This window comes from Mustela putorius, unplaced genomic scaffold (assembly GCF_011764305.1).
Source record: "Mustela putorius furo isolate JIRA1106 unplaced genomic scaffold, ASM1176430v1.1 tig00003972_pilon_pilon_pilon, whole genome shotgun sequence".
Taxonomy (NCBI): Eukaryota; Metazoa; Chordata; class Mammalia; order Carnivora; family Mustelidae; genus Mustela; species Mustela putorius.
Genome location: NW_025422115.1, coordinates 7,180,805 through 7,199,604, shown reverse-complemented (window position 1 = coordinate 7,199,604; position 18,800 = coordinate 7,180,805). Strand labels below are relative to the sequence as shown.

The window sequence follows — 18,800 nt, the reverse complement described above, 5'->3', positions numbered from 1 at the left end:
GATGAAGATGGTGGTGATAACACCTACTGCATAAGGTTCTTGCGGGCTTAAGTGGAATAATTTATGTGAGGAATTTGTCATAGTGCCAGGCACATGTAAGTGTTAAGGAACTGTTATGTATTGTTATTATTTATTTTTTTTAAGATTTTTTTAAAATTTATTTAGTAAGAGAGAGAGAGTGAGAGCGAGCACAGGCAGACAGAGTGGCAGGCAGAGTCAGAGGGAGAAGCAGGCTCCCCGTGGAGCAAGGAGCCCGATGTGGGACTCGATCCCAGGACGCCGGGATCATGACCTGAGCCGAAGGCATCTGCTTAACCAACTGAGCCACCCAGGCGTCCCTATGTATTGTTATTATTATTATTTTTTGTTATTTTTTTATTAATTTTTAAATTTTTAAATAAATTTATAATGTATTTTTATCTGCAGGGGTACAAGTCTGTGAATCACCAGGTTTACACACTTCACAGCACTCACCATAACACATACCCTCCCCAATGTCCATAACCCTACCACCCTCTCCCAATCCCCCTCCCCCCAGCAACCCTCAGCCTGTTTTGTGAGATTGAGTCTTTTATGGATTGTCTCCCACCCGATCCCATCTTCTTTCATTTTTTCTTTTCCTACCCCTCAAACCTCCACGTTGCATCTCCACTTCCTAATGTGTGTTGTTATTATTAATAGTAGTAGTATTATCATCATTATTATCACTCTATACATGGAATGCAGGGAGCCAAAAAAGTGAGTGGACCAGTTGTGGGCCTGGCACGGGGAGAATGGGCTGGGCTGTCTCACAATCTTTTTGCTCTCTTTTAACTCACTGATTGTTCCCTCAGGAGATGGGAATCCTTCTACTCTGGGGAATTTCTCCCATAATATCTACCTCTGATCTGGGAATCAGTGAGATCACACACACACACATTAAAAAAAAAAATTTTTTTTTTTATCTTCAGATGTCTCAAATGGTTTGAAAGAGATAGTAGTTAAGTCAGCCCCAAGGCCACATTGTTCCTGGGTCATCAAATCACTGTTATCTTATTTCTTATCTCAGATTGTGTGTAGTTATGGAACCCAGCAGAACTCACTAGAGAGCTGTGCAGTGTAACCATCAGATGATAGCTTGTCCAAATAACCAGAATGTCAGGAGCAAAAAATTCCCTAGATTTGAATGACATGAGTCCTGTTTCCTAGTAAGTTTCATCAAGAAATCTGTGACCTGAAGAAAAGCCACTTTTTTTGTGTGAAAATTAAAATCCACAAGATATAGTTTAATGTTCCAGCTCTCCAATTTTTTAATTTAACCTAAACTCGGCTATAGGGTCCCCTCTCACAGAAATGTGAAGGGGATCTTGGGCTGCTGCTTCAGCAGACCTGATCTGGCCTCTGCCCCTGGAATCTATGTAAATCCACCTGCTGCTTGGAGTTGGAATAACCCCTCTCCAAATCTCTCCCACATCTTTCTTTTCCAGCATTCCAGTGAGTCATTAAGCTCTCTAAGAACATTCCAAGCCCACACCCACAAAATTTCAAGCAAATTGATACGTTTAAAGCCCAGCATGTACCACAACGTGATATTGGAAGCCAAAGACTTGGTTTACCTGGGAAAGGATATCCAGCCAGAAGAGGAGAAAAGGAGATACTGATTTCTCCTCTACTAGGGTGCAGGCAGTATCCACAGATGTGAATTACAGTGGTTCAGTCTCCCGTATCTTGCATAAACCAAAGGCTTTCTTAGCCTTGGCTGTTCCTATCAGGCCGTGTGATTACTGTGTCCTCAGAGGCCCAGTGAGGATCAGTGCCCTTTACTTTATGCTTTCCCCCTAAAACTGGCCCTTCTTTGGCTTTTTAATTCCCTGGGAGACTTCTATATTCTCCCCATCACTTAGTTGCCTTCTTCAGCACAGCCTCATTTTCTCTGGGAATATATCCCGGTATGCAGAAGCAGCATAAGGCAGAGGCTAGCCTCCCAGCCTGTGAAGTGAATCTTTGATGGTGGACTTCTCCAGTCCTAGGTAGAATGCAAGCTATTCTAGTAGTATCAGGCCCATGAGGGAGCCTCCTGGGATCTCAGCCAAGACCAGCACTCTAACTGAGATCCTGGAGAAGCCTGCCAGGACGCCACAAGTCAGCTTTCTTGATGACTCTGGCTTCAGCCCCCAGGCACCACCACTGCTTTGACTTCCCTGTCAGCAGTCTACTACCAAATGTCAACCCCTTCATGGGCAAAGATAGATTGAGGTGATGACAAGACTTTGGATACTGGTTTGGCAGTATTCTGGCCAGGGACTTAGGAATGCCCAGATGCTTCCCAGGGAAGCTATGTCCATAGGAAATAGCCAAAAGACTCAAAGACACTTACATTAATACTTATACCCAAACACCATCAGTTCTGAGGGTTTTCGCTATAGGCTATCGTTAAAGAATTTATGTGGCTTAGGCTGAAGATCAAAGTGGGCCTCCTGTTCCTACCCGCTATAAAACATAAAGGATGCCTCTCCCCAGCTACATGTACAGAGGTATGGAAAAGCAAGAGACAGTGGCAGGGCCCTTCCCCTTGGCTTTCTTGCCTACCTAAACACAGATGGAAGGGAGGACACACAGTGGATAAAGGAGAAGGATCAAAGTCTTCATGCCTTTTAATGAGTGGAGGCCTCACCTATGAAGAGCTGGGAAGTGTGTAGGCAGAGGGGGCCTGCATTGGTTTCCCTCAACACTTGTCTGGAACAAGTGTAACAGCTTAGTACATTGTCTTTTAATTTTTCCAGTTACAGTGTGTATGAGAGCAAGTACTATCTTAATCATCATTATGTAGTCCTTGCTCAGTAACTTATTGGATATAAAACACACCCAACAAGTAAATGTTAAGCTAAAATAGAATATAATTAAGATTTGTAATAACTTACTTTTTTGAGTTTGTGGCAAAAAATAGAGAGTACAATGATGTATAAGTTTTAAATGTTCTCTTCTTAAAAAAAAAATAGCAACTACAGAACAGCTTGGTGGAATTTGGAAAGCCATGGAAGATGAACCCAGGAGATGGAGCATTTTATGGCCCTAAAGTAAGTAGATTGTATGCCTCAAAAAGAGTAAAATTTAAAGGAAAAATGAAAGCTGTCTTTAAGCAAACATCATTTAATTTACAGATTGATATAAAAATCAAGGATGCTATTGGCAGATATCATCAATGTGCCACAATTCAGCTGGACTTCCAACTACCTATTAGATTTAATCTTACATATGTTAGGTGAGTAATTGAATATGACAATAGTACTAATAGTACTAATATGACAATAGTACTAATAGTACTAATATGACAATCATTTGTCATTTGAGCATTAGCAATGCAAAAATAAACATCAATACATAGACCAGTAAATATCTAGTACTATATGTGTGATATACTCATATATTTTTTATACATATTATTTTCTCGAGATTTTATTTGAATTCCAGTTAGTTCACGTACAGTGTAATGCCAGTTTCAGGGGTACAAGTTAGTGACTCAAACTTTCATATAAAACAGCTCAGCAACAGTGCACTCCTTAATCCCCATCACCTACTTCACCCATCCCCCTACCCTGTCCCTTCTGGTAACCATCAGTTTGTTCTCTACTGTTTCTTGATTTGTCTGTTTCTTAATTTGTCTCTCTTTCTGCCCCCCACCCCTTTGCTTGTTTGTTTTGTTTCTGTAATTCCATGTATGAATGTCTGTCTCTGACTTATTTCGCTTAGCATAATACTCTCTATCTCCATTCATATTGTTGCAAATGGCACGGTTTCATTCCTTTTGTGTGGATGAATAATATTCCATTATATATATATATATATATATATATATATATATATATATCACTTCTTTTAAAAATTTTTTTATTTATTTGAGAGAGACAGAGAGAGGGAGCACAAGCAGGGGCAGAGGCAGAGGGAGAAGCAGACTCCCCACTGAGCAAGGAGCCTGACACCAGGCTTGATTCCAGGACCCCAGGATCATGACCTGAGCTGAAGGCAGACATTTAACAAACTGAGCCACCCAAACACCCCTTCCTACTTCCTCTGTATCCATTCATTGATTGATGCACTCTTTGGCTGTTTGCCTAGTTTGGCTATTGTAGATAATGCTGCTGTAAACATCAGGGTGCATGTAGCCTTTTGAATTAGTATTTTTGTATTCTTTGGATAAATACCTAGTAGTGCAATTGCTGGATCATAGGGTAGTTCTATTTTTAACTTTTTGAGGAACCCCCATACTGTTTTCCACAGCAGCTGTACCAGTTCGTATTCCCACCAACAGTATAAGAGGGTTCCCCTTTCTCCATATGCTCTCCATTACCTGTTGTTTCTTATGTTGTTGATTAAGCCATTCTGACAGGTACGATGTAGTTTTGATTTGCATTTGATTTCATTGTAGTTTTGATTTGCATCTCCTTGAAGGTGAGTGATATTGAGCATCTTTTCACGTGTCTGTTGGCCATCTGGAGTGTTGATTTGTATGAAAATTCTTTATGTATTTTGGAGACTAACCCTTTATTAGATACATCATTTGCAAATATCTTCTCCCATTCAGAAGGCTACGATTTAGTTTTGTTTCCTTCATTGTCAGAAGCTCTTTATTTTGATTTTGCCCAATAGTTTATTTTTTATTTTATTTCCCTTGCTTCAGAAGACATTTCTAGAAAGAAGTTGCTATGGTTATTGTCAAAGAAGTTATTGCCTGTGTCCTCTTCTAGGATTTTTATGGTTTTGGGTCTGACATTTAGGTCTTTAATCCATTTTGAATTTATTTGGTGTAAGGAAGTAGTCCAGTTTTTGTTTTTTGCATATAGCTGTCCAGTTTTCCCAACACTGGTTGTTGAAGAGACTATCTTTTCCCCATTGGATGTTATTTCCTGCTTTGTTGAACATTAATTGACCATGTAATTGTAGATTCGTTTCAGGGTTTTCAGTTCTTTTCTTTTGATCTATCTGTTTTTGTTCCAATATCATACTGTTTTGATTACTACAGCTTTGTAATATAACTTGAAGTCCAGAATTGTGGTGCCTCTACCTTTTTTTCTTTTTCAAGATTGCTTTGGCTATTTGGATTCCATACAAATTTAGGATTGTTTGTTCTACCTCTGAAGAATGCTGTTGGTATTTTGGTAGGGGTTGCATTACATGTGCAGATTGCTTTGGGTAGTATGGACATTTTAACAATATTTGTTCTTCCAATCCATGAGCATGGAATGTCTTTCCATTTCTTTGTGTCACCTTCAACTTCTTCCATCAGTGTTTTATAGTTTTCAGAGTACAGGTCTTTCATCTCTGTGGGCAGGTTCATTCTTGGGTATCTTATTGTTTTTGGTATAGTTGAAAATGGGATTGATTCCTTAATTTTCTCTTGTTTTATTATTAGTGTATAGAAATGCAACAGATTTCTGTACATTGATTTTATATCACACGGATTTGCTCAATTCATGTATCAGTTTTAGCAGTTTTTTGGTGGATTCTTTGGGGTTTTCTACACAGACTATCATGTCATCTGTAAACTGTGAAAGTTTTACTTCTTCCTTGCTAATTTGAACGCCTTATATTTCTTTTTGTCATCTGATTGCTGAAGCTAGGACTTGCAGTACTATGTTGAATAAAAGTGATGAGAGTGGACATCCCTGTCTTGTTCCCGACTGTGGAGGAAAAGCTCTCAGTTTTTTCCCATTAAGGATGATATTAGCCATGGATTTTTCAAATATAGCCTTTATGATGTTTCTCTAAATCTACTTTATTGACAGGGTTTTTTTTTTTTATCATGAATGGGTATTTTACTTTGTAAAGTGCTTTTTCTGCATCTATTGAAATAATCACATGGTTCATATTCCTTTCATTAATGTGATATATCATGTTGATTGATTTGTGAATATTGAACCACCCTTGCAACTCAGGAATAAATCTCACTTGATTGTGGTGAACAATTATTTTTTAACACATTGTTGGATTCAGTTTGCGAATATGTTATTGAGGATTTTTGCGTCTATGTTCACCAGAGATATTAACCTATAGTTCTCTCTCTCTCTCTTTTTTTTTTTTTTTGGTGGTATCTTTATCTGATTTTGTTATCAGAGTTATGCTGGCTTCATGGAGTGAATTTGGAATTTTTCCTTCCTTTTATTTTTTTGAGGAATAGTTTGAGAAGAATAGGTGTTAACTCTTCTTTAAATGCTTGGTGGAATTTACCAGTCTAGTACTGGACTTTTGTTTGTTCGGAGTTTTTCATGACTGATTCCATTTCTTTGCTGGTTATCAGTTTGTTCAAGTTTTCTATTTCTTCCTGTTTTAGTTTTGGTGATTCACATGTTTCTAGAAATGTATTCATTTCTTCTAGGTTGTCCAATTTGTTGGCATATAGTTTTTCATAATGTTCTCTTATAATTAGTTATATTTCTGTGGTATTGGTTGATATTTCTCCTCTCTCACTTGTGATTTTATTTATTTAGGTCCTTTCTCTTTTCTTTTTTTTTTTTTTCTTTCTCTTTCTTTTCTTATAACCAGAGGTTTATTAATTTTATTAATTTTTTTAAAAATCAGTTCTTAGTTTCATTGATCTGTTCTATTGTTTTAGTTTCTATATCATTTATTTCTGCTCTAATCTTTATTATTTCCTTCTGCTGGTGTTAGGTTTCATTTGTTGTTCTTTTTTCCAGCTCTATTAAGTGTAGGGTTAGGTTATTCATTTGAGATTTTTCTTGCTTCTTAATGTAGTCCTGTATTGCTATAAACTCCCCTCTTATGACCACTTCACTGCATCCCAAAGATTTTGGACACTTATGTTTTCATTTTCATTTGTTTCAATGTATTTTTCAATTTCTTCTTTTATTTTCTTGTTGGCCCATTCATTTTTTTAGTACCATGTTATTCAACTTGCATGTATTTATGGTCTTTCCAGACTTTTTCTTGTGGCTGAGTTCTGTTTTCACAGCATTGTGGTCAGAAAGTGCATGGTATGATTTTGATCTTTTTAAATTTGTTGAGGTCTATTTTGTGACCTAATATTTGATCTATTCTGGAGAATGTTACATGTGCACTTGAAAATAATATGTATTCTGCTGTCTTAGGACATAATGTTCTGAATATATCTGTTAAGTTCATTTGCTTCTGTGTGTCACTCAAAGCCATTGTTTCTTGTTCTGTTTAGATGATCCATCCATTGATGTGAGTGGGATGTTAAAGTTCCATAATATTATTGTGTTATTATCAATGAGTTCCTTTATTTTTGTTGCTAATTATTTTACATATTTGGATGCTCCTATATTGGGTGCATAACTATTTACAGTTGGTATATCTTCTTGTTGGATTGTCCCCTTTATGATTATACAGTGTCCTTTGCCTCTTGTTACAGTCTTGTTTTAAAGTTTAGTTTGTCCAGTGTAAGTATTGTTACACTGGCTTTCTTTTAACATCTATTTGCATGATAAATGTTTCTTCATCCTCTCACTTTCAATCTGCAGATGTTTTTAGGTCTAAACTGAGACTCTTGTAGGCAGTGTTTGATGGTTATTTTTTTTTAATCCATTATGAACACCCTGTGTCTTTTGATTGGAGCATATCGTCCATCTACATTCAAAGTAATTATTGATAGATATGTATTTATTGCCATTTTATTATTTGTTTTGTGGTTGTTTCTGGAGATTTTCACTGATCCTTTCTGTCTTTCATGTTTTGCTGATTTTGTTTAGTGATATATTTGGATTACTTTGTCTTTATTCTTTACATGTTTATTTACTGGTTTTGATATATGATTACTATTAGGTTTGCATATAACCTCCTCTGCATATAGCAGTCTATATTAAGTTGATGGTCGTTTAAGTTTGAACCCATTCTTTTCTCCTCTCCTCCCCATGTTTTAGGCACCTGTTTTAGACATAACCTTATTTTCTGAATTCTTTGATTTTTTTTTTGTTTGTTTTACAGAAATACTCATTTTACTGCTTTCATGTTTCCCACGTTTATACTATCACTTTTGGTCTCTCAAAGAATCCCCTTTACTATTTTTTGTAGGGCTGGTTTAGTGGTCATGAACTCCTTCCATTCTTGTTTGTGAAACTTTTTATCTCTCCTTCTATTCTGATGGGGTCTTTACCTGGTTTGGGGTTCAGGGTAATAATGTCTTCATAAAAAGAAGCTTTCTGGAAGCTTGCTTTCTGTTTCTATTTTTTGAAACAGCTTCAGGAGAATAGGTATTATTTCTTCTTCAAATGTTTGGTAGAATTCCCCAGGGAATCCATCAGGTCCTTGGCTTTTGTTTTTTGGGAGGTTTTTGATCACTGCTTCAATCTCATTACTAGATATTGGTCTATTCAGGTTATCGATTTCTTCCTGATTCAGTTTTGGAAGTTTATATGTTTCCAGGAATGCATCCATTTTTACTCAGCCATGAAAAAGAATGAGATCTTGCCATTTGCAACAACATGGGTAGAGCCAGAGCGTATAATGCCAAGCAAATAAGCCAGTCAGAGAAAGACAAATACCATATGATATCATTCATACATGGAAACAAAAATGAACAAAGGAAGAAAAAGAGATAAACAAAAAACAGACTCTCGATTATTGGAGAATAGATGGTTACCAGAGGGGTAGTGGGTAGGGGATTAAGGGGATAAAGGGGATTAAGAGTCACTTGTCATGATGAGCACTGGTTAATATATGGAATTACTGAATCACTGTATTGTACACCTGAAACTAATATAACACCGTATGTTAACTACACTGGAATTTTTTAAAAATCCATCAAAGTAGGAGAAGAAAATGTACTGAATATTTCTGTTATGTTGGAGAAGTTTCTTTCTTTACATAATGTTACTGTTAAAGTTCATAAAGGAAAAGACAACTTTGGGTATCTGGATGGCTCAGTGAGTTAAGCATCTGCCTTCAGCTCAGATCATGATCTCAGGGCTCCCTGTTCGGTGGAAAATCTGCTTCTCCCACTCCCTTTGTCCCTCCCCTCCACTCATATTCTCTCTTGCTGTCTCTCTCTCTCTCAAACAAACAAACAAATAAATAAATATCTAAAAAAAATAAAAAAGAGAGAAAGAAAGACAGCTTTGACTTGCCCCAAATTAAAAACTCATGATAGAAAAGATAGTATAAAAACAGGCAAAGGACAAGTAAATAAATGTGCTTGGAAGAAGTATTTTCAAATTCCCACATTAGAAAAGAAGTTAATTTCCTTAATGTATCTTTAGATATTTGTTTACTGTATATAAATACTGTATATATATACTGTATATATATGTTTACTATATATATATAATACTATATATAGACACTTTTGCACATATATGTTTAAAAATCTTCACCCCCCACTCCCACTAGACAATGGACAAGGGACAAAGTAGGCAACTGAAGTAAAAGAAATATAAGCAATTGGGGCACCTGGCTGGCTCAGTGGGTTAAAGCCTCTGCCTTTGGCTCAGGTCATGATCTCAGGGTCCTGGGATCGAGTCCGGCATCGGGCTCTCTGCTCAGCAGGGAGCCTGCTTCCTCCTCTCTCTCTACCTGCCTCTCTGTCTACTTGTGATCTCTGCCGCTCAAATAAATAAATAAAATCTTTTTTAAAAAAAGAAATATAAGCAATCATTGAACATGTAAATTGACATTCAACTTAACTAATTATAGCAGTGCAAATTTTTTTCAAATTTCATTTTCTGACTTTATAACTCACAAAATGATTCATCCCATGATTCATCTCTAGTGTTTATGAGAAAATAAGAACAAAATCTGTTTTTTAAAGATTTATTCATTTTAGAGACAGAGAGAGCATGGGGTTGGGGTGGAGGAAAGGGACAGGGAGAGAGAGAATCTCAAGCAGGCTCCCTGTTGAGCACAGAGCCCGACCTGGGGCTCCATCCCGGATCCTGAGATCATCGGCTGAGCGGAAACTAAGAGTCCATCCTTCAACTGACTACACCACCCAGGTGCCCCAAGAAAATGAGAATTTAGAAACAAATCAATATTCTTTATTCAGTTCTTGACAATTGTTCAACATATTACTGTTGAAGTAAGCCATTGTTCAAAATAAAGTTAATTTTGAAAAAATTATGATTTGTAAGATTGTCTGTCAGTATTACTAAACTGAGTAGCCAGTAGTTTAGAATAAAAGATAATCAGTAGACTTATAGTAGAAATAGTGCTCTAATATTACCTTGCCTTTTCCTACATAATATACTTCATTTTTGTTTGGTTCGTATTATTATCTTTAATTCATGACACATTATATGCTTAAAGATGATTTATGAGGAATCAATTGTTTTTCCTAGTTCAGAAGAATAACTTTTAAATAGAAGGCAAGAAGATAAAGTTATTACTGAATCTTAAGAGAATACATAAATGTTTAATTTTCATTTTTTAGTAAGGATGGAGATGACAAGAGGAACCCCGTGATCATTCATCGAGCCGTTTTGGGGTCAGTGGAGAGAATGATAGCCATCCTGTCAGAAAACTATGCAGGGAAATGGTAAGTAATACAGAAAAGAAAAACTGTCTATCATCTTGAAATATCATATCTAACAAGATAGGATTACTGCAAAAAAAAAAAAAAAATTGGTGGCTCCTGCGTTGTAATTAGCAAGTATCCAAACAGCAAGTGGTCAATTCTTGTTGAATCTACCAGGTCAGGAAACCAAAACAAAGAAGACAAAAGCAGTGTAGCCTAAGACTGTATCATTTACCTTTCAGGGCATGTGGTAGAATTGAAGAGTTATCTTTTCACCTATTTCAAGCCCTTTAAAGATCTAGTTGCGTCTGGTGACCCTAGGAGTACCTTTCTACCTCCTGCTGAATGGCCATCCCTCCTTCAGCCCGTGTTGTTCACCTTCTGGGGGTCCCCATTCAACATGGGGAGAAAAGCACCTAAACCTGGTTCAGAAATGGCTCTGAATGATACTTTGGCACAAACCCAATGAGGACAGCTACAGTACCACTTAGGAAAGAAGTGTGGCAGGGAAACACCCCCAAGGGCAGAAATTTGAGTGCATCTCACAGTCCTCTTTCCTTGGAAGGCAAAATGGCCAGACCCATTCCTGGGCTCTGGTGACTGCTTTGACCTAGAAGTAATTAGATTGGAAAGTAAATGACAAGTAGATTTGGGGGAGAAGAATGTGGATCATTGCTCAGAATGCCCTTGAAGGTGGTGTCACCCACACCAAACCCTTACTGTGGGTTGTTTTTAAAGATTCAAATAAAGGAGGACCCATTCTAGGGTTACCATCAGCTCCATTCTTCCCCTAGTGACTGCTCCATGGTTCACGAACAAAGTGGCCACTTGCGGATTCGGGATCAATAACATAACACCCCCCCCCCCAAGTTCCACCTGGCTGTGCCTCTTCCAAGGCCTCAATCTGCCATCAGTAGTGATCAATACTGACCCCTTCTATGGAACCATAACCCCGGGGAACCATCAGCTTTCTGGTTCCTTCTCATCATGCAAGTGCCAGTGACTTGTCCTTGCTGGAGAAGGGACCAACTCTGGAATTTGCTTAGCTCCCCTTTCCTCCCATGCTTCTGTCAAATACTTACTTGAGTCTTGACTGACAGAAACACAATAATGCTTCCGGCCCTGGAAGTAATTTTTTTTAACAAAAGAAGTAAGGCACCGAGCTGACGTTGAGATTTGCTAGTATTACGATGCCCCTGAGGCAGCTCGCCTTGCTGGCAGTCAAGGCACCAGATGGCAGGTGATCCATCTTGTGGTAGCAGCATCCGATGGCAGGTAGAAATGCTGCAACCCAGCAACCCCACGTGGTATCTTCATCTCTCATCTCATTTTGAAGAAATTGACTGAGATCTGCTCATGCGGTTCAGTTCTGATTGAGTTCTGTGCTGCTGTTGCTGGGCATGGTCCCTGTAGCTCCCATCGTTGGCTCTGGGCACCGGATGTCCTGCTCGCATCGCTGCCACAGGTCCCTCCCAGAGCTCCATGTCTCTGCACCACCCCCACCAGAACTGACTCCATGTAGTCCCTCCCCCCAGGGACTATTCTGTCCCAAATCCAAGCACCGGCCTTGTACATGCCAGATCACGTGCCTGGACTCGAACCTGTCTAGGGCAGCTGGGAAGGCAAATGTCTAAGCGGGTACTGCAAAGGTGGGAAACTCCCCAAGCAGGGAGTCTTTAAGAGGTCCTGAGTAGCTGGAGTATGTGTGCATCCCTGAAGTTTTATTTGTGACCTTCGAGAAACCTGCTTAGGTATCATGGAGTGTCCAAGCTGTTAAAGTTACAGGTAAGCCAAAAGTACAGATATGAACACACATGCTACCTAAGTATGAGTTAACACATCAACATTTCTTTATGGTTGATTCTGTTTTAAATTACTTTAATGTAGGTAAGAGATGGTGGGGTCTTGCCCTAGAATCATGGCAGTGAATGTTCTCAAAGGCTAAAAAGAACTAGTGGGATCAGGAGATGGAGGGGAGAAGGAGATGGTGCTGTGCACTCAGTCCTTCATTGCGCAGACTCGGGGCACAGGCTGTGCAAGTCATCCGTCAAGAGTTCAGACACCTGCCAGAGATGTGGACGACGCCTCCCAAAGGGCTCAAAATAGCAGTTGTTAAAATGTGGCTCCCCTGGAGATGGAGTGAGGCCAGAGCTCAGAAGGAAATGTTTACTTTTCACATTATCCATTGTATTCCCATGTTTTCGCCACTGTATTCCTATTACTACTTTAATCATTTGCGTTATTTTGCTTTTGTAATTTAAGAATAAATATATAAATATTCATAAGGTGCCATCATATAGTAGTTCCCACTGCATTTCTTTTCAACTTCAAACGAAGTCCTGATGAAGAAATATTTCCCGCATTAAACACTGCTTATACCCAAATTCCCATCTTTTTATGTTTTTTTATTTCATTTTGAGATCAGTGTAAATTCACATATAGTGGTAAGAAATCATCAAGAAAGGTCCAGCATACCCTTCCGTCAGTTGTCCTCAGTGGCAGCATCTTATGAAACTCTATGAATATCATGATGGGGAAATTGACTTTGATACAATCCATCAACCTTATTGAGGTCTGATGAGCTCACAGGCACTTGTGTGTGTGTTGAGTTCTACAGAGTTCTATAACTGCGTACCCACCATCAGCTAAGACCTAGGACAGTTCTGTTGCTTACGAGGACTCCTCGTGCTATCCTTTTATTGTCACGCAGCTCCTATCCCACCCCCATCAGCATTCCCCGACAGCCACTCATCTGTTCTCCAGCTCCACAATTTTGTCATTTCAAGAAGGTGACATAAATGGAATCACACAGTGTGCAACTGTGTGTGACTGGCTTTAATCACTTGGTGGCATTCCCTTGAGCTCCAACCAACTCGTTTCACGTTTCAGTGGTTGGTCCCTTTTCACTGCCGATAGTGTTCCATGGTGTGGATGCACCAGTTTGACCATTCGTCCATTGAAGGACATTTGGAGTGTTTCCAGTTTGGGGCCATTATAAATAAAGCCTCTGTGACATTAGTGGGAAGGTGTCTGTGTGAATGTGTTTTCATTTCTCTGGGATAAGTGCCCAGGGGTATAATTGCCCGGTGGTGTGATACATGATGTTTAGCCCTTCCTCCCAGTGGCTAACCTGTTCCGCCTTCCCTTTCCTCCCATAATTCCCAGCTTCCCCTTTTGTGTCCCCTGTTTCTTTTTAGCTCTCGATGTGGTTTGGTTTACTTCCATACCATGCTGCTGAGTCTGCTCTCTTATGAAGTCTTACTTTTAAAAAAAATTTGGTTACTTTTTAAAATCACATAATACTTGAGCATCATTAGATTTTGAAAATACGATCTTATATATTTTTCAGGCCTTTCTGGCTGTCTCCTCGTCAGGTAATGGTCATCCCTGTGGGGCCAACTTGTGAAAAATACGCACTGCAGGTAAAATCAGAGATAGGAAAGTACATCTTCATCTCAGCATGTCGTCTGTGGAGGTTATTGACTTGGAATGTTATTTGTGCCTTAAAATATTGCATAACTAATACATTACATTAGCAACCTGCATTTTCAATAATTGAGAGTAACATCTGAGTCACATCTCTGCAGCTGGGTCAGAACTACTTTATTTCTTAATGTTTTTGAGAAATTGGGCTCTTAAAACCTCTCCTATTTAAGTTATTCTTTTCCACAGGACTCTCTTAAGGAAGAGCACTTGTCTGTTGCTGTGTAACAGAGAACTCCAAAACTCAGCAGCCTGAGACAGCAAACATTTATTATGACCCAGTTTCTGCGAGTCAGAATCTGGGAGCAGCGAGACTGAGTGCTGTTGGCTCAGGGCCCCTTCAGGGCCTCGGTTTGCACTGCCAGCCCGGGCTGCCTCCTTGGGGGGCTCACTTGCATCGTCAGTGTTGGAAGCCTCAGTTCTGCACCCTGGGGGGTTTCTCCAGAGGTTCCCTGAGTATCCTCCCAATGCGGCAGCTGGTTTCCCCAGAGGGAGTGATGTTGAAGAGGTGGAAGCTGTAGTCTTTCGGCTTCATCTCGGGCGTGATGCTTCATCACTCCTGCCCTTCTCTGTGGTTGCATAGAGCCACCTGGTACCCTGTGGCAGAGACGACACAAGATGTGAATACCCTGTGGGTCATCTCAGAGGCTGGCTACCATAAATATCGTCATAATGGAAGTGTTTTATTTTCTTGTAGGTATCCAGGGCATTTTTTGAAGAAGGGTTCATGGCCGACGTTGACTTAGATCATAGCTGTACGCTAAATAAGAAAATACGAAATGCACAACTGGCTCAGTATAATTTTATTTTGGGTAACATAAGTTTATATTTTCTCATATGCTTGGGTTTTTTTTTTTCCACTTTAACTCCAAAAAAACAAAATGGTTTAACTCTCTGAACATAGTATAAACTACGTGAGTATAGTATAACCATGGGAATGGTATAACTACATGAATATGGTACAACTATGTGATTATGACAATTTATTACCTGTCCACAAAGAACAGCCCACGGTGTTCCTAGTTGTTCTTAAGTACTCTTTGTGGTTTTCTGGAAGAAGAGTTGTAAAACCTCACACGAGTCCTGTGGGATGATATCACTAGCAGTAGTTAACATCTCAACTCAACAAAGAAAAAAAATGTGAAAATGATTTCATCTGTAGAATTACACTCTTTATGTAATATTCAGTCATGTGACAGGCCTCAAATATCCTCCCTTGCTTTTCTGATTTATTACAAATCTTTGGGATTAATCAGTGGGAAAGATGCCAAATTTAAGGTGATTGAAAGAAAAGAAAGTGAAAAAGTGTTTTTAAGACATGTGAGTACTTGGATGCCGCATCTAAAATTTTGACTTTAAAATGATTTGGAAATCAAGAGAAGCTGATCCTGGCTGCCTCCAGGCATGATATTGTTATCTCCAGTAAGCTGAGTGATTCTGTAAAAGGTAAAGTAAATACACATTGAAAGTGTTTGACTGTGTAGTAGATACTGGGATGTTTCAATCAGGCTCCTTCTGGTGACAGAACTTTCACACCGACTTAAACAAAGACAGAATTTACTGGAAGGGTAATGAGATACCTCATGACACAGATGGTAGAATTAAATAGCCAGACCATTAGAAGAGTAACTGGAGGAAGTTACTTAACCTTTATCAGGACTGTTTTCCTCATTTCTAGCTCCTACTTTCTTTATGGTTCTTTATGCTTCTCTTGATTATCCACTATATTCCCCTTAGCTGGTCACCAGTTTCTTCCTTCCACATGGCAAGAGACAAGCCTGCATCATCCCACAGTAAGGGGCACCAAACTTTCTACGTACATTCCAGAAAATTTTGGTTGTCTGGTGGGCCTGGGTCTGGTGCCTACCCATAGAGTCAGGGGCTCTGTGAGACCTCCCTGCTCCATTTTGTACCCCCAAGACCACAATATGTGTTCATGCACGTGGACAAAAGGAGAGGAGGTTAGAAGTCATTCCTTCTCTCAAGAAACATACTATCACAGGATGATTTCATGGCATTAGATTGATAATTAGGGATTAATACTGAAGAAGAACTCAGTAAAACGTGTCATATGACTGTTGACTTGATATTTAATAAATCACTTATTTAAAATATGTTTATTACCCTTTCTTTTCCACAGTGGTTGGAGAAAAGGAAAAGACAAATAATGCTGTAAATGTTCGAACAAGAGACAACAAAATTCATGGAGAGGTTTCTGTAGCTTCTGCCATTGATAAGTTGAAGAATCTCAAGAAATCACGTACACTAAATGCTGAGGAAGACTTCTGAAGTTCTTTTCTGTACTTGCTTCTGTATAACCTTGTTTTGACCCCTAAAAATGCATTTTTCTTTACTGGTAGTACTACTTCTAAGAACTTTTTTTTAAGATTTTTTTTTTTTTTTTTACTTATTTATTTGTCAGAGAGAGAGAGAGAGAGAACACAAGCAGGCAGAGGCAGAGAGAGAAGCAGGCTCCCAACTGAGCAAGGAGCCTGATGTGGGACTCGATCCCAGGATCCTGGGATCATGACCCGAGTCAAAAGCAGCAGCCTAACCAACTGAGCCACCAAGGCGTCCCTTCTAAGAACTTTTGACTCACTGATGGGCACGGTGAGAAAGGAGACAATGAATGAGTAGCTGATATAAAAGTTTAGTTCATTAATGTGTCTGAGGACAATACGAGGACAAGCTTGGGAAATTCTTAATTTCCCAAATGCCTTGAGAGCCTTAAGTGGGAAATGTTATTTATTGAAAGAGGGTAATACTAGGATATGAAGATTAGGTCATTACTGACATTGTAGTTTTCAAAAAGTAGTCTTCAAATTAAAACCTGCAAAGCCTTTTTAAATATAAGGGAAAATCTTATTTTCTAGGACAATACATCTCAGGTATTTTTACAGTTGTTTTACTAAAGTTCACATGAAAACTTTCTCTCCAAAACTGGAATCGTCACTTAATTTGTTTTAATTAACCAACAGCCACAAAAGCAGCAGCTAGTACTAAATATTGGATTACTGACAAAGGACTCAGAACCTCAAATTCAGTGTTGTGGAATCTACTGTCGTTTGGAGTATAGGTTAAGAGTTGGGTTTTAATGCTTCTAATTGACAATTGTTCATCTGTAGAAAAAATAAATTCTTAAATAAAAGGCAGCACACAGTGTTTCCAGTACTTCAGCTATAAGCTTATACCACAGTAAGCTGCTCCCCTAGAGTTAGATTACTTTTTTCATGAGATGATATTCTACTGATTTACACGGTTAACCTTAAAAATAAAACTGTCCATTATTTTACCAGCAAAAATGGGTTCATTTGGGAAAGGCAGATAATTTTATTTTGAGACATGTAAGCTATCCCAAAACCATAGACAAGTCTGGAAAACAAAGGAGAGAAGGCTGCTCTTTCACAGAGTGAAGGGGGCAGGGGGGAGTTGGGAAGGGCTGTTATAAACAAAAAGTCCACCAGCGTAAACTGGGAGTTGAAGTGTAGTGGCTTTTCATTGGCTGGGCTGTCACCCCCGCAAAGAGAAAATCTTTGGTCCTCCGGCTGGGGATGCAAGGTGCCTGTCTTGTAGTACAATTCTGTAGTCCATTAGGAATGATAGGGCACTAGAGCTCCCCCTCTGGCCTCCGGTTCCATCTTAAATGGAGTTTCCTTCACTCCGTTCCAAAATTCAAATAGCTTTATGCCTATAGAGAATTTAGCTACCAATCAATAAGTATTTATTGGGCACTTTATCTGGCTAGACGCTGTGGAATTCAAAATGAATCTAAGACATGCTCTCTCTTCTCAACACCTTTTTTATTTAGCATCCTAAACAGTTAGTAAACAAAACTGTATTATGTATCAGACCTGTATGGTACGAAGAGGTGCAAACTGTGTGATATAATTTTTAAGGTAATACTTATTGAGGGCTTACTGTGTGCCAGACACCATTCAGTATATTCTCTTCATTCATCAAAACTGCTAGTGAAGGAGTGAGGAGTCAGATTCCCCAAAAGAATCTTGTGGCAGGTGGGTGGGAAGGAGGAAGGCAAATCAGCATCACAGGACAAAGTAGGCTCTGACGAAAATAGGCGCAATCGGCCATTTGACCACACAGGGAGCCAGAGGCCTGGGGCTGCAGCTCCCCTCCCCAAGGCTGGCCTTCTCCAAGGAGGGGCCCGTGCTTTGGACCCTCCTTTCATATCCCAGGGTTCTCGTCCCAGTACCTCTGGACCTGAATACTTGCCAGGTATATTTACTGTCCTCTCCCGGGCTCGAAGGAAATTTCTGGAAGCCGTCTTTAAAGAGTTGGCTAGTCGTGACACCCACAGCTGACCACAGAAAAGGCTAGCTGGGCACTGAGCAGGTCCGCAACGCAGAAAAGGGTGGCGTCCTTTGGGGCTGCCTGTCACAGCGCGGGGTTGGGGGCGGGGGGGTGTCATGTCCCTTACTGGGGTTGTGCCACAATTTCTTCATATGCAAACAAGTACCGTCTCGATATGCAGTCAAATACATCATCCCCACCTGCGCAGAGTACCGAGCAGTTCTCAACCTCTCTATATACATGATGGCCAACTTCCCAATCTGCGCGCCTCTGACTGCAGCCACCTCAATGCAGAGTTTCGGTCCCGGGTGACCTCCCCCAGTCGCGAGCCACGGAAGGAGAAGGGAGCGCCTCGTCCGTGGGGAACTCAAACAACCTCACAGCATCGCGGCCCCTCACCTCCATCCCAGCAGCGGAGACCGCGACCGCCGCGGATCCGCAGACCCCGCGCGGCCCTGGTTATGCGCCTGCGCCCTGGGCTCCCGGGGCCGCGCCTGCTTACGCCCCCAGGGCCCGCGCCGGCGCCCCGCCCCTCCGCCTAGTCACGCCT

General features: G+C 39.9%; 1 protein-coding gene and 1 long non-coding RNA gene across 4 annotated transcripts in view; one reads left to right on the top strand and one right to left on the bottom strand.

Annotated features, from left to right (window-relative positions):
• The window catches only part of TARS3 (threonyl-tRNA synthetase 3), a 59,905-nt gene extending 43,604 nt beyond the window's left edge, over window positions 1-16,301 (top strand). The window contains exons 13-18 of one of the 2 annotated variants that reach the window (XM_004759847.3): window positions 2,979-3,056; window positions 3,141-3,241; window positions 10,376-10,480; window positions 13,809-13,881; window positions 14,640-14,754; window positions 16,083-16,301. In XM_004759847.3, the coding sequence (XP_004759904.1) occupies window positions 2,979-3,056; window positions 3,141-3,241; window positions 10,376-10,480; window positions 13,809-13,881; window positions 14,640-14,754; window positions 16,083-16,231 (621 nt within the window). In that variant the 3' untranslated portion in view covers window positions 16,232-16,301. The remainder of the gene's footprint in view (window positions 1-2,978; window positions 3,057-3,140; window positions 3,242-10,375; window positions 10,481-13,808; window positions 13,882-14,639; window positions 14,755-16,082) is intronic. The other variant, XR_001180710.2, reaches the window with a different exon arrangement.
• On the bottom strand, window positions 14,194-18,752 carry LOC123389287. Of its 2 annotated transcripts, XR_006603861.1 has the most exons (3): window positions 18,650-18,752; window positions 14,933-15,025; window positions 14,194-14,539 (listed from the first exon to the last, which is right to left on the bottom strand). It is a non-coding gene; the product is annotated as an uncharacterized LOC123389287 (long non-coding RNA). The 2 variants fall into 2 exon arrangements; XR_006603860.1 differs by lacking the exon at window positions 14,933-15,025.
• Window positions 18,753-18,800: the final 48 nt, after the last annotated feature.